This window comes from Ascidiella aspersa, chromosome 3, assembly GCF_963924565.1.
Source record: "Ascidiella aspersa chromosome 3, kaAscAspe10.2, whole genome shotgun sequence".
NCBI lineage: Eukaryota > Metazoa > Chordata > Ascidiacea > Phlebobranchia > Ascidiidae > Ascidiella > Ascidiella aspersa.
Window position 1 is genome coordinate 19,889,948 of NC_139449.1, and position 15,652 is coordinate 19,905,599.

The following is a 15,652-nucleotide window of genomic DNA, read 5'->3' on the forward strand; positions in this document are numbered from 1 at the left end:
TTAAACACAGGCTGTACTGCGGGGCTTCGCTTTGATTAATGTATCAACACTATATGAAAAGTTTGAATTTAACAAGCCTTATAGTTTTTATCTTGCCGTTTAAATATTTTTGCATCGAGCTTTTTAACCAACAAGGCAGTTCTACGATAATGACCAAACAAAGTGACGTATGGACGGATATATTGGTGACAAACGTACGGCGACAAAACATTTTAAACAGGAAATTGATTGCACGTAGAATCAAATAGTAAGAAATCAAATAAAAATCAGCACAGTTAGAACAGTTTTGCAGAAAATACAAACCGAACACCTGTAATCGTCGAGCGTAAAACTCATTAAAGACGTCCAACAAACATTTACAATGGAAAATATGATACGAAATTGGTGATTTTTGTCGTCAGACATCAGGTTATATTAATCTAACACATAGCGGAAAGACAAATTTCTCAAGCACTTATGTGAAACAATTGCAGTGAAATATTTAAACACATGGCACTCTAAAAGTATGGAGATATAATGAATGAAATTATGATGAAGGCTGCTGATCACTGGCAGAAGGTGTTTCCTCTGTTCCGGTGGGCTCCGATGGTTTGTTTTCTAAAAGAACAATATTTTAACGCCATAGAAAAATATAATAAAGGCGGATTTGATATCTCACAACGTTAATACAACAGTAAACAATTTAAATCTTTACAGGGCTATATTGTTTCGATGTGCAGAAGCTGCCTTATTTGGCATTGAGCGGTAAATTACCTTGGACCTGTGCCGCTTCCTCTTTTGCAGTAAGGTCAGCACGAAAGAAAATCCTTGCACTGCTCAGTGAGTAGTAGAGAAGGTCGAACTCCTGTGCAACAATATTGTTCATAACCAAACTACTGATGTCATGTAAAGCCGGCAAAACCACTCGCCTTAGAAATGTAAAACGAGTATTATTGTTGTAACACAGATACATACATAACAGAGCACTGTATTTAAGATATTATTTTACCATACTTTTCAGTATGTGTGCGACTTTACTAGCAATTCAGGGCACCAATTCAGGGCACTAGTAGACTAACACAGCCCTTTAAAACTGTAGATAGTTGTAGATAGGAGCATTATAGTTGGAGGTTGCAGTAGTAAGAATACTAAAGCCCACACAGAAGTAGGTATCATTTTGAACGTTTCAGATAACCCTTTATTCATTTTCAATATCTAATGCAGCATTTCAAGATATTTAAAACGTTAAAAATGATACCTACTTCTGCATGGGCTTTGATATTCTTACCACGCCGCTAAAATTACTTTGTGCAGTAGTTCGTCACAGCTGGACACATAACATAAACAGAAATACAAACGCAGGAAAAACATAATGTTTTTTTTTCATGTACCCGCATGTAGATGCCGATCCTCTTGAGCGCGAGGGCCTTGGTCTGCATCAGCTTCTCGTCCTCGCCTCCCTTTGCCTGCTTGCCTTGCGGGGACTCCTTCTGCGACTTGGCGTCCTCGGCGTACTTGCGACGAACGCTCTGGAACCAGTGAAGCGCGTCGAACTCGGCGTACTGGTCGAGAAGCTTCAAGATGTAGGCGAGACCTGATGAAGCAAAATGGACATTAGAAACGTCAGGCTTTCTGCTTTGCTTTGCTGGACAAACGAGTTGGCCATAGTACATTGCACTATGCCGATATGGAAACGGTGTTGCATTGCATATAATTGAAATTCCAACGCTGGGTACTGTTCACGAAAAACGCATGTTCGGTATTGCTGATGACAGTTAAAACGGAACCGACAGCTAATGGAGGACGGGCATGTACAATATATATGTATACTAGTACATTAAAAATAAGGCATTTCGGCGAAGCGCGATATGCATCGCATATATAACACAGTTTACAAGACCCTAAACTCGAAAAAAAAAAATATTAATAAAATGATTCACATGTGTTCACATCCTGTACACAATATTTTAGTGGTTTCTAATCTGTATATCTTACAGGCCTACATAAAGTTCCTTAACGTTCGCACAACCTTAATTTATTATGAACTAATAGATGCTCCAGGTTTTAAACATAAGAAATAACCCAACGACAAAGACCAAGCCAATATGTTACATTGCTATTCAGTTAAAATTACGTTTTACTTGTATAATTAGAAATCATAAAAAATTATCCGAAAATTGAAATTGCGTACCCATTGCAAAGCCATCGTCGGTAAAGGCGGCCCCAACTTTGTTTTTCTTGTTCATCTTCTCCTTGCAGCTTATGATGTGCTCAACAAAGTTGATCGTCTGGTTTAATAACAATGTAAAAGAGTTACGTATCCACAGCGTTTTAAATAGGAAACTAAAACTTCGTTTAAGAACAGCATGTACACTTTAAATTAAACGGTGCTTCACATCAAAATGAATGAAGCGAGGTTTTGACAATCCTAACTACGCATTATGCGCTCCAGTAAAAATCACTAACAGCCATCATGGCAGCACGTGTACGCTTAACAGAAAAAATACTGACCAACATAGTATTTTGCAAACAATTAGTTTATTTTTTCGGCTTATCTTATTGAGCACAGTTCTTTCAAGGCTGAAAATAAGTGGCACTGTAAAAATTGTATTTTTTAGCTTGTTTTCAGTTTTTAAATAAGACAAATACGGCCATCATCCCAGAAGTTCTTTAAAGATATTGCAATTAGGAGTTCTATGTAATAAAAACTTGCAAGCCATTCAGAAGGAATACCGTTATACCAAAATATATTAGGCTCATTTTTTTCGCCCGGCGCACCAACAAATTTTGTATGGTCCACAGGTGCGAGCTGAGGTAAAAAGGTTAAGAAACACTGTCCTAGAGGATGGGTGGAAGCAACCCCGTTTGAAAAATAAAACATTTACTTTTTTACGTTTAAACCAAAAACAAATTAGCGCTAGAACAACCCAACGGGTGTAAATATCTTACACAAAGCGAAACAACGGCACAGAGGTTTTCTAAACGAGTCGCTCTCGTAGACCTGGCAAAGACTAAGTGTGGCTTAGACATACCAGGGCTGGAATGATCGCGTAGAAGTTGCGCAAATGCATGTTCTTCCCGCTTCTGAGCTCCTTGGCGAAGACGTCGACCATGATGCGGAGGTAGTCCGAACCCTCGCCGGAGTTCTTGGCAAGCGAGCCGATCACGGCATCAATGTGCGCGAACGAATCGTTAACCTGGAGAAAGTTCAACGACGACTGTGATTCATTGTTTGATTATAAATCGCTGCTTTCATTAAGGGATGTGTGATAATATCGGATCGGAGCCGGTACCCGATGCCAAGTGGTAAGATTGGTACTCTTCCGACGCGAGGGTGGGTATTGATACAGGTGCGATACCAAATTAATATAAGGATGTCAGCCATGACTTGAGATCAAACGCGGCGATTTTAACTTATTAAAAAATAGTAATTGGAGATACGTAAACTTAACATAACTATAAGCAAAATTTGGACTAAAAAACTAAAAAAAATACTTTTAAACTTTTCCATTTTATTTATTTGGTCATAGACCCTACCTCAGGACTTATGTTGTCTGCGGTTGCCAGCTCTTCGAAGTTTACCATATCCTCCACGTCAGGAACATATCTGATGGCGTCGCTGCAGCAGTGCAAACCGCCCGATCGTACCATGCGTATGTATCCCATAGCGTTGCCTGTATAACACAGAAAAAGTAAGTTCAGTGGACTGGTCAAACTCGGGCACGGTATTTCTCGTTCAAAAGGTGATTAAAAAATCTTCCACAAAGACTGGCTGGGGTAACAATAACAACCAGTAAGGGCGTTTTAAAGAAGTTTTATGGCCTCATGATTTAGTTATGTAATATTGAAAATCATTACAAATCAACTATGAAAAAATGCTTTAGAAATTAAGAATAACTACTGTGGATCCAAAATTCAACACCAATACCTGGCATTAACAGCCTTTGCAAAATAATAGGAAAATGTCATTGTATACTTACAAATAGCGCAGAGATACGTATTTTTAGTACTGTATCGGTTTTTATAATCAATAATTTAGGCATTGTTTCAGTCTTTCTCGGCAACAACTAAAGCATATTTATCGAAGCTACAAAAGTACCGATATGTGTGATGAGAAGGCGGAATTTGTCAAGGTAGCTGCTGCCGTCCTCGAGAATTCCAAGTTTGCGAATGCCGCGGTTGAACTTGTCAGCTCGCTCGAACGCGTACATCTGATTGAGCGCTTCGCGGTTCTCGCGAAAGTCGCGGATGTCCTGTCGAAAAACGTCAATTGCTAAAACCTGTGCCACGGATCCCTCATGACAGTTTTAAAACATGTTGGATATAGACCTTTACACACAAATGCTCCTCCGCCCCTCTTTTATGCTTAGATATGATTACTTAAATTAAAAAAGTTTTCTTTTTTTTATTGCTGCCAAGCAAAACTTTTAGTCCGAAACTGTCGCTGAAATTGTTGACTTTTTATATTTAAAGATGTAAAATTGTTGTTGGGTTAATATGTATTCTTACAAAAAGCATTTGCTGATTATAACTATTATCTGTTCACCTTGACAAGTCTGGATTTGATGTGCTCGTCAAATAGGAATTCTGAGAAGACGTAGAACTTCTTTTTGAGAAACTGGAATGTGAAATTTACCTAAAAATATATAAAAAGATGAAAGAAATCAATTTTTTCTATTACTTTTTTTTTCAGGCTTAGCTTTTTACTCAGTAGCAAACGTCCCAAAGAGGGGCTCGAAATGTAAATTCAACTGGTCGTGTGTTCAATAGTCACAGACAACACGAAGGGGGTAAGTACACTTACAGCGGTGTTCATAATGCCGATCCCGTGTGTTCGAATTGAGTTGGCGATGTGGCGGATGTTGATCGTGTTCAGGTGCTTGTTGTTGCTCGAGCGTTCCACAAATATCTACAAACCAAGGTTGACATGCAAGTGATAAACAGCCGGCGTCAACATGACGCATAGGGATAATCTAGTGCAGAGGTTCTTAAACTGGAGGCTATGGACTCCTTGGGGTACGTGAACTAGTTTTAGGGGCTCCATGAAGGCTTATTTGAAATAGTAGGGTGTATTTGGAAAGCATTCATTTTTTAAAGAAAAGAGTTTACTTAAAAGTTAAAACATTTTTGCACTGAATGTATTTCTACTATACTTTACTTTCCCTTTTTATGCAACTATCAGTATTTTAGAGCGCATATGTCAGCCATAGAGTAGTTAATACTTTCTGGAGTTAACGATTTTGTTTAAAAAACAAAAAAGCTACACAATAATAGAGTGTTTTAAAATAAAATACGCAGTAAATGAATGGGTTGGCCAGCTAGGTGCACTTTTAATTTATATAAAATTAATCAACACTCTAAAAAGTGAAAAAAAAATCGATTGCAGTTAAACAACTAGGTTGCGAGATTAGAAAATAGCAATTAATAAACCAATTTTTTTATTTTCAAATGCAAATGTTTTGGTAAGTTCCGCCAGTACTAATATATCGAGACGAGTACCTGGTTGTTGAGATTGTAAAGATACTTGGATACAAAGACATGGATCTTCCGCATGATTTCCAAGACATCTAGACCTTGCTCCAGTTGTTGGTTGGGCAAATGGACCTGTTTTTTTGGTACAATTTTTTTAAAAAAAACAGCATATGCCTTTACCATATTAGTGTGGCAATCCTTGATTGTGATTAAATATTTCTTAAAATTTCAGTCATGCCTCTGGAACCCTGATATTGGAGAATTGAGAGCTACCACGTACGAGCAAATGGACGATCTTTCAAGAGCTATAAGTGACCTTAAACCCATCACAATGCTTCGAGAACAAGCAGAGTAATCACACGCCAAACAAATTGAACGCCAAATTAGAAAATACTTGCTCCATAAAATCACTTCCCAGAAAATGGCCCTTTTCCTTGTTAGGTTTAAAATAACATTTGACCCACCTCTTGCATTTCGAGTTGGTACTTCTGAGCTGCCAGGTTGCGCATCTCGCCGTAAGTTTTCCAGTCATGCAAGGCAACAGTAGTGAGATTGTAGAAAGTCTGGTCCAGGTAATGGGTGACGTAAGCTACAAAGTAAACAACACTGTAACAACCCTATGTGGGAATATCCAATAGCGTTTTGTTGGAATGCAAATGTCGGGTATTTTTAACAAAAACTGAAAGCGTACCAAACGTTCTCATTTTTTTACATATAAGTCAAAAAAATAAAATAATTAAAATTCCGACACGTGTGCGAGCTTTTTAAGAAGTTTTCAATTTTTCTGAAATTAGGTGGGACGCAGTGATAGTAAAGGTCACAAAAAAAACGTTTAAAATTCATATTTATAGATCAATTAGTTATAAAGTTGATAACGCTAACGGCCCATTCCGATACTCCCGGAAATTCCTACCCCTTATGTCGAGCCAGGATCCGAGAAAATTGATTGGCTCTATGCAGAGCAGCTGGCGGAGGGACTTCAGTCCAACTCGGAATGGGTTTCGGTCGTCCAGCTTAAGATGAGTGTGAACTGATAGCCGTAAGTCGTTTTCGATCTCTGAAATGCAATATGAAGATGAATTGTATAGTTGTTGATCGCTAAACGGTAGAGAAACAATGGTGTGCTGTCTAAAATGTTGTTTTCATTTTAAAAGCAGGGCAATATGTTTTAACTTAAATAATAATATTCACTTTCCTCAAATTTTGTTTGTATTCACATTTGTAGCCAGAACCTCGCCGACGTACAACTGCTTCAAATCAGCAGTTTTACCTTTGCATATGACGTCAAGCAGGCTTTGTCTTATGCTGGCGTTCATCTCGTCCCTGTAGCTTTTTAGAAGCTGGTCTTCGGACTCGAGATGTTTGCTTCGTTTAAGACGCGGCACGCAATCCTCCAACGCATCGAACATGTACTAAAATAACGACGATTGATTTTTTTAGTAAGTAAGAATTTATCTTTTATTAGTAAGTAAGAATTAATTATCTATTTGTAAAACGGTCAAATATACTTCGATCCACGGAAGCTATCAACAGATATTGAAAAATCGAATGATGGTATCCTAACTATGCCGGACAAACCGTAAAATACAGGAGTTAAGAACTGGCATTTTTCGTCAGATAGGACCATTTTTAACCAAAGCGAGCGAAGCACGCATCTCGAAAGTTCACCGTGTATTATATCTCGGAAAGGAAAAAAATTAAGCGTGCAGAAAAGTGACGGATTCTACGAGTCTACTCTTCAAAATAAGCCACCACTCGACGGCCAGTTATTCGGGAGTGGGGTAATATAGTATGTTCAAAAATGTACAAACGTCAAACATTTCAAATTAAAAATTATGAAAAGCAAATGCCCTCATAACGCCAGTAATAAAGATTTTCAGTTGAAATTTTCACACATTACTTCAAGCAACCTAACTTATATAGCAGTCACACTATTATGAAAAAAATTATGAAAATATTAATTTTCATATTAATGAATAATAAAATTCAGTCATGTTCGAAAAAAAGGATACCTACGAATCTACTCAAGAAGAATTGTCACTCGACCGCCAGTTTTTCGGGAGAGGGGTATTAATATTTTTTTTTAAGGTTGAATATGACTAAATGTTATTACTTTAAAATACGAATGAAAGTCTGATTGTTGGCTAAGTTGGGTCGCATTAAATAATGCGTGAAAAATGTAGATTAATATCTTCCGGAGATATTACACGGTGAACTTTCGAGCTGCGTGGTTTCCTTTGGTGTCATTTTTTATAGTTTAAAAACAACATTTTTGACAAAAAGCATCGTAATCGGATCTGATAATCAAAATATATTAAAATACTAAAATTCGTATATTAATTAGGTAATGAAGAGCCACCCATACAGCCCTGGTATCGGGACTACCTTATACCACTTTGTATCGGATGTCGGCCTCAATTCGACAGTCCTAATTACTGTGCTTTTTCACAAAACAATGATTTAAAAATGGATAAAAGTCAGTCAAACTGACGATTTAAACTCACCGAGAGTCTTGCCGCCTCGGACGGGTCGGCGCAAAGACCATCCAGGTAGTTGGTGAAGAGAGCCCGGTGCCAGTAGAAGGAAGACTGGTCTGAGGCCAGCTTGACCTGATCGACCACACCGTACGTTCCTACCACTAGAAGGCGCTCGAGCTTGCTCAAAATATCCTGGTACTCCTCGTCGCGGATGATTTTCTGAAGCGGTTGAAAATAAATAAAATGACAACTGTCATTAATTAATTATTGATTATATTGAACGACGTATTAGAAATGTTAGTAATTCATAAATAAAAATATCTCTGTAGACATTTCGAGCTCTAAATAAAATAGAGAAGCGTCTTTGATTTTATTCTCTAATTTCCGATGATTTTTGATACGTTAAGTTAAGGTAATACTACATAACAAAATGGTTTATTTACCAACAATTAAAAAATCATGAACTCCTAATACATTATATCTTTTGTTATTGGGCACATTCATTAATACATTGCCAATAACACATCGAAATCAGTAAAAAATACTATCCTGATAAAATATTATGGTCATCATGAATCACCGATTGGTTGGCAACTGACAGTGCCAGCTTAGCAACCGTAAGTCGCTGAAGAGTGGGACTTCCAGAAAGACAAAGTTCGGCCAAAAGTAAGCCAGAGAGGATGTCCAGCCTACGATCGCTGTATTTTTTCTCAGCTACCGCACGCTTCTATAATGAAATTAACTTCGTCAGAAATAGTTTAGCAGTGCTTCGGCCACTGATAATTCGTAACCGCCCGATGTATACGCATAAAACCATGATGGCTTTTTTTTTATAATTGAAGAGTTTTGATGGAAAAAGCAAATAATTTTTTTATTATTAGACATATTGATAAACTCGAATTTATGTTGTGCAAAAAATTACAATGGCAACTTCGGACACTATTAGCGAATTTCACTACGGCAAGGTAATCTAACAATTTGCCATGAGCAATGAGCATTCATGTAATAGTATGACCGATACAAAGATCACGGTGCTGGAACTTTAATGACATGATCGTTTACCTTTGCGGCGTTTAAGACGAGTAATATCTGGTACTGCAGGAGCTGGACAATGTGCTGGCTGCTGTCGCTCACTTGCATCGAGCAGCGGTGAAAACTGTCAGACACGGCCTTGCACAGCGCCATCATGCGGCAAAGCGAGAGCACCTCGTTCTTGGTCATCGGCTTTTTGATTTGCGCGTGAAGGTTGGTCATCGTTTCGATAGTGTGCCGCATGGAGTACGCCAGCCATATTCCCTGGTACGACAGGTAAAGGAGGTTAAAATAGCTGGTCGTTTGCCCACGAAATTCGTTAATCGAGTTTCGGCCAAAAAAATGACTTGAAGTACTACAGATGTATCCCTACCTCCATGAAGGTTTTTAGCTTGTTGCCAAGATCTGCCAATGATTTGTTCTGTGACGGACCGGAAAGGAGTTTGGATGACCAGTTGCTGACGGCAAGATAATTTTGCTGGCACTCTCTAAAGAAAATGCATGTGCGTAAGCACCACAAACGATAAAATTCAAATATTGTGATACTACAAAGTTTTCCGCAAGGGCCACATAGAGTGCACACTCAGAAGTCCTGCTATCCAAGTTTCCGTGCGAATGCGATTCGGTTACTTGGGGGAAAGTCCCCAGAAACGCGGCAGAAAGTGCCGGGGGTGTAATGCCCCTTGTCTTAATACATACCCACCTGGGAGACCCCAGCCAGGCTAAGATCCCCTGACGGGAGGAGCCTGTGGGAAGTAGTCGGGCCTGGTCGAAGCAAAGTCATGCAGGTGATGCCCGCCGAGGTGTTAACTCAATGGGGCTCACTCTCTGGAGTGTGTACTTTTCTTATTATAAACAAACCTTGACAGATTTTGCACTTTAGCTGCGAGCCATGTAGAGCGACTTTGCTCTGCTTGGTCGAGCATTCGTTGGTCGACACATTTGCTTGTAGGAGGCATATAACTTGATAGAAAACTGTCTGCGAACCATGTCACATGACCAACCAAGCAAACGCAGGGAAGCTGATGAAACGATAAAGGTATTAAGTATCTGGCTTTCTTAAAAGAAGCAAAATATCATTCAATACCTTCTTGTGCATGTCCCATACTTGTCGAAACAACTTTTTATCTACTACATGAAAGAGTCTGTACTGCAAAACAAGCAGCGAACACATGCCAACATATTTTATTCTATGGTTTGTTTCAGTGCTGTCACCTTGAAAAACAATTTTTATTCATTATATTGTGCGACATTTGATAATAACCCTTTAAAATCATGATTCTAACCTAGTTTTGGTTCCAATTGTGCATACAAAACTTTCAGGTTGTGAGTAAATTCTTCAATGAACACAGTATTCTTAGATACTGGAATTCCAGAATCATCAAAATTTTGATTCATGCAAGTCTAAAAAGTGTTTTAAAATATAAAAAATAAACCATCTGAAATATGTGTGTACAACAAACACATGACCAGTCTCCATAGAAAAAGTCTTATTATTTTGAAATATATTTTGCCCGCTATTAACAGTACATGTAGTTTGTGATTATGCTACAAAATAAACATTTATGATTTATTAATTATTGTTCATGTTATTAAAAAAAATTGATTTAAAATAACACAAAAAGTATTTTTTTAGTTCATTAGTTTATTCTCATAAATAAACACAGAAAGTATTACAATTGATTTAGCATTTCATAGCAGTTCTAACTCTTTACACTACCCAAATGTCTGTCTACATACCTGAAACAGCTTGGAGTTTACAACCTGACCCTCAAAACGTGCTACAAGTTTATCCATTGGCTTTAACTTGCTTTTGTCCACAGCAAAACTTCCGGGATTGTGACCAACTTGTCTCAGCATTCTAAAAGACATACAATGATTTCATGTTGTGAGGTTTCTGGCATATTAAGGACTAAACATAAACAAAATTTACTTAAAATCATATAACTACAATATATTATGCCCATACAGTTTGTACTGGTTCCAGTGGCTTTTAAGAAAGGCATTAGAATCAACTGCACAGTCTATTGTGATAAGGGTTTGCAGCAACTTTCCAATATGTTCATACACAGCTGTAAAATGGATATGGCTGGCATCCATCACCTTGGGCAAAGTTCTGTAAACAAAATTCTATTGGTCAATTTGTTTTCACAAATTATAAGTACATTCTTTATATATCGTTGTTAACACTTGGTAAAAAAATACTTTATTCAAAAAAAAGAAAATTTAAAATACATATTATAATAATCAGAATATCAAACTACTTGTTATGTAGAGCTGCAAGTTGTTGAATGGTGTTCTTAAGAACCTCGCGGCACCTTTGCACAAAACAAGTTAGCCTCTGAAAGAGAGGGAACATTCTTCCAATTTGAAGTTGCACATTTCCATCATTTAGGCTTTCAACATCTTCTTCAGATGCTGCATATTAATGCACAACATATTCTAAACCAGTGGTTCTTAACCTTTTTTTCAGCCGCGCCCCCCCTTTGATAATTATTCTCTCATGCCTTGCGCCCCCCCCTAAAGAAAAGACATTTCGCAATTAAATATCACTGAGACAATATGAAAATAGTGAAGGGTATTGTTGGTCGCACGAACCGCGAAAAAAATTGAGTTTTATTTGGTTGAATTGGCTTAACTGCAACTCAGGAGTGCGCGTGCTCGACACATGATTTTATCGAGCTGATTTTGACAAACGTGTTGCGAGGGCATTGGCTCCACAGTTTAAGATTCTAAGATGTAGGCCGCACAAAAAAGGTCAAGCGCAAATATTATCATGTTTTAAAAGATGTAACGACACACAACATGACGGCAATATTGCAAAAACAATATAGTTTCGCGCAAAAAAAGTTCGACTCCTGTTGCTAGCCTGTTTTCATTTATAAAATATCAAAAAAAAAAAATAGTCCCTAAGGGCGATAACCTTTATCGTTTATCTATAAGTTAATTAAATAAGGCGGTGATACCGTCAATTTTCTGAAATTTATGGAAGATTCGCGCGCAGCGTGAAAAATTTTGCAGTTTTAATGTTAAAGTTGGCAAAAACACAGTTTGTATGTAGGAATTATGCCTAACCCAAACGAAACCATTAAAATCACTGCAAAAAGTTAAAATATTAAAGTCGAGCTCGCGCCCCCCGTTTAAGAACCACTGCACAACATATTCTAAACTAACAATTAGGCCTATTGCTGGAAGTCTTTAACAAATAACTCTTTATTGGATATTACATAGTTTGACAAAAAATGTTGAAGTAATACAACAACAATATATGAAAAGTTTTACCTACACCCACACAGATACAATGGTACATTATTTTTACTGCAACATGGTGACAGTTACTTTGCAAATCTTTTGGATTCTGAAAAAAGTTTTGCAAGCTTACCCCCTTCTCCATAGAAAACTAGTGCGTCAAAAAATTCTTTCTCTGCCTCATCTGCCAAAGTGCTTATCTCAATACACAGTGCAGACAATGCAATAAGAACTTTATTTAAAACCAGATTGTCTGTTCTGATTAGGTTCGGCAAAGAAATCTTTTCTTCTGGTGTGGTCTACCAAAAAATATGCTATTGTTAAGCATTAGATTATTTAAATTTCAGTTGCCTAGCCACACTTTTGGTACTTTTAAATATACTAATAACCTGCAAATTGATTGGAGTTAATGCTTTGTTCCAAACTAAAGTTTTGTTGCCACCAACAGCACCCTGAATATCAGACAAGTTTTGAGCATACTCTTCCATGAAAGTCATGAAGCTCTTAAGTTGCATTTCACCAACAATTTCTGTAAATATATTACAAAACATTATGTAACAAAATAAAGGTAACATTTTATATTATTTCTTATGGTACAACACCAGTCTAATCCAAAGTCACTGTTCAAAACCTATGCACTTGCACCACTTTAAATGGGTAAAGCACAGTTGAACATTTTAATACTGTCTGTATAATTTAATTACCTTAAGTATGTGTTGTATTCACATTTTGTCTGAGACCATAAATCAATGTGTGACATAAAGTTTTGAGAGAAGGGGACAAAAAATATTTCTTGAGTAAAATTTTAGTCTGTGTATGCAAACTTAAGCAAGCCAGGCAAATACTGTAGTCAATTGTCAATTCCTACGACTATTTGCTTTCAAATTAATAGGTAATTTAAATAGATTTTGAAATACATTTTATTAATAATGCAAATTGGGAAAATAAATTTAATATTACCACCAATCAAATCAAAGTAAGCAACTTTAAGTACCCCACCTCCTGATTGCATTCCACTGCCTTCCCGCCAAAGATCTTTGGTGTGGAATAAGTGAATTTACCAAAAATAATTGTTATGTTTGGCGTAGGATTTTAACCGAAAAATATTTTAGCGTAAATCTTTGGCGGCCACATATTATAGAATGCAGTCAGCAGGCCCCACCTTAAGACAATCACTTAAAGTCAGCTTTGTGCTGTAAGGATAACGCTTAACCCAACCAACCCAAACGTTAACCTAAAGTTATGTATATCGACTAATAGAACTATGCATAACCGAGCGACCCGGCTCCGGGCAAATAGCAACAGCTTAAAATGTATTCGAAGACCTACTTGCAGAGCCTTCATCCACTTTATCCAGAGAATTTTCTGTCGCAGTGCTAACCATTATTCCGTTGGGGTTAATTTCTTTTAAAAGAATTTAGCAGGTTTCGTAGCAGTGTAAATTAGTCTATGAAGTAGTACTGCACTACATTTCTTTCGTCAAACCAATAACTTGCAGAAAAACGAAAAAGTGAAGTGTCCTATATACTCTATTACGTCAACATTTGAAGATGGTATCGCAATAAGTCAAGCATGATCGAACTTTAAAGTTCTGTATTTTTGGCATTTTTGGCGAGCAGTAGCCGAAGCCGTGTTTGTTCTTTAGGATTCCTGCACGATTCCTGTCAGTTTAAAAAATACAGTTATGTACTCGAACAAATGTTGCTCCGTCTGACTTCATTACTAGACAAATTCTACTTTAACTAGACGAATTTAAATCACTCAAGTTTTTCTGAAAATTTCGTACACGTTTAATGTGCATTTATAAAAGCATCGAAATTATTTGTAAAATCATCGAAATTAGGGTTTTAATGCAACGTATATTTTATAGATGTTTTATAAAAGGTGTTTAAAAGGTATTCAGAAAAAACACGTAATATAAAACAAGTTAGGGAATTCCCCGATCTTTAGAAGAAAAAATTGTAAATAATCACCCGATCCGTTAGAAATCAATGCATTTCTAAGCAAAAAGGTCTACGACAATCAGGGCATCCAATGGCAGAAAAGTCTAGACTTTTAGACCTTGAGGTCCTGGCAATGCACTGATTTGGACCTTAAGGTAAACTCCCGGCGAAGATAAATTAAATATATTCATTAAAAGTTCAGAAAAGATAACAAAAAATATGAGATAGGATTAATAACACTTGACCCACCTAAACCCTAACGCTAACCCGAATCCTAACCCAAATAATGTGCGTAATTTTAATAATTCTTTAAATGCTGGGGAAAAAAGCCCAAACTCGGATGGTTTCTCGTCCATTGTATTTAAGATTATTACGTCACAAATTGAGGTATTGGGGCCTGAAGCGTTATAATTATTAAATTATCGCACATTATTTGATTAGGGCGCTGGTTAGCGTTTGGGTTTGGTTGGGTCAAGTATTGTTAAACTTAATCTTCTTATGCACATTTGTTAATGCAAATTAGTGCATTGTCCAAGACCTCAAAGTCGGACTTTTTGATCCTTTGAATGCACTGATTGTCGTAGACCTTTTTGCTTAGAACTGCACTGATTTCTGACGGATGGGGTGAAATAATCATAATTTTATATTTTCAAGGTTTTAAACTTTATTATTTTAAATCAACAACAGTTAAAGTATGAAACTGTTGTGCGCTGTAAGTACTTTTTTATGTCACTTAGCGCCAAGATCTCGAAGCAGCGTCAAATTTTTGAAGTGTGCAGGTGTGCAATCATGTTTTTTGCACACCTGTGGTTGGAAATCCGGCGCTCTTTCACTTATGTACGTAAAATTTAATAAAAAAAAAACTTTATTCAAATGCCGCTCACCACAACGCATATTGTTTGGGTTAGGGTGCGGGTTAGCCTTTGGTTCAGGGTGGGTCAAGTTATTATTAATAATGAACATAATATTACTTGACCCACCCTCACCCAAACGCTAACCCTTACCCTAACCCAAACAATATGCGTTGTGGTATGCGGTATTATTTTGTTTTGTTTTTTGCATAACTTTTCACGTACATAGTGAAAGAGCGCCGGAAGTCCTTCGTATGTAAACCGTGTCCTTTTGTCGAAATCGGAGGGTGCAATATACTATACTGGTCTAGAACTAGAATCCTATCACATTTAATATTATTTCGTCTGAGGGTTTATATTGCCAGTATTATTTAGGTTAGGGTGCAATTTGGGTTGGGCGCTTCAAGTATTATCATTATATTTATTCTCCAACATTTATTTCTTCCCCAATTTTAATTTTGACAACTAGTTTTGTTACTGTAAAAAAGTAGTAGGATTCTAGACCAGTCCAGTATACTAATTCAGGTGTGCACATGAATATATTTAAAAAACATCAAGGGTGCACCTGCCATGGAAAGCAGACCAGCATCACGCCATACTACCGCACCTGTATGCCAGTTAAAAATTTCACAACTGCACTTACCTTCCC

At 37.2% G+C, this 15,652-nt stretch overlaps 1 protein-coding gene and 1 non-coding gene across 2 annotated transcripts; one reads left to right on the plus strand and one right to left on the minus strand.

Annotated features, from left to right (window-relative positions):
* Positions 1–177: 177 nt before the first annotated feature.
* On the minus strand, positions 178–13,675 carry LOC146160660 (WASH complex subunit 4-like). The gene is made up of 26 exons (XM_083383485.1): positions 13,539–13,675; positions 12,599–12,738; positions 12,343–12,508; positions 11,225–11,378; positions 10,930–11,076; positions 10,701–10,821; positions 10,247–10,364; positions 10,048–10,175; positions 9,822–9,982; positions 9,334–9,448; positions 8,991–9,224; positions 8,509–8,655; positions 7,956–8,147; positions 6,722–6,863; positions 6,365–6,508; positions 5,916–6,040; positions 5,479–5,583; positions 4,784–4,888; positions 4,526–4,615; positions 4,079–4,232; positions 3,517–3,653; positions 3,012–3,176; positions 2,171–2,267; positions 1,371–1,573; positions 754–844; positions 178–597 (listed from the first exon to the last, which is right to left on the minus strand). Exons 1-26 carry the CDS (start codon positions 13,591–13,593, stop codon positions 527–529), a joined length of 3,507 nt encoding a protein of 1,168 aa, XP_083239611.1. The 5' UTR covers positions 13,594–13,675; the 3' UTR covers positions 178–526.
* LOC146160661 (RNase MRP) lies at positions 9,538–9,798 on the plus strand. Its single transcript, XR_014494755.1, has one exon.
* Positions 13,676–15,652: the final 1,977 nt, after the last annotated feature.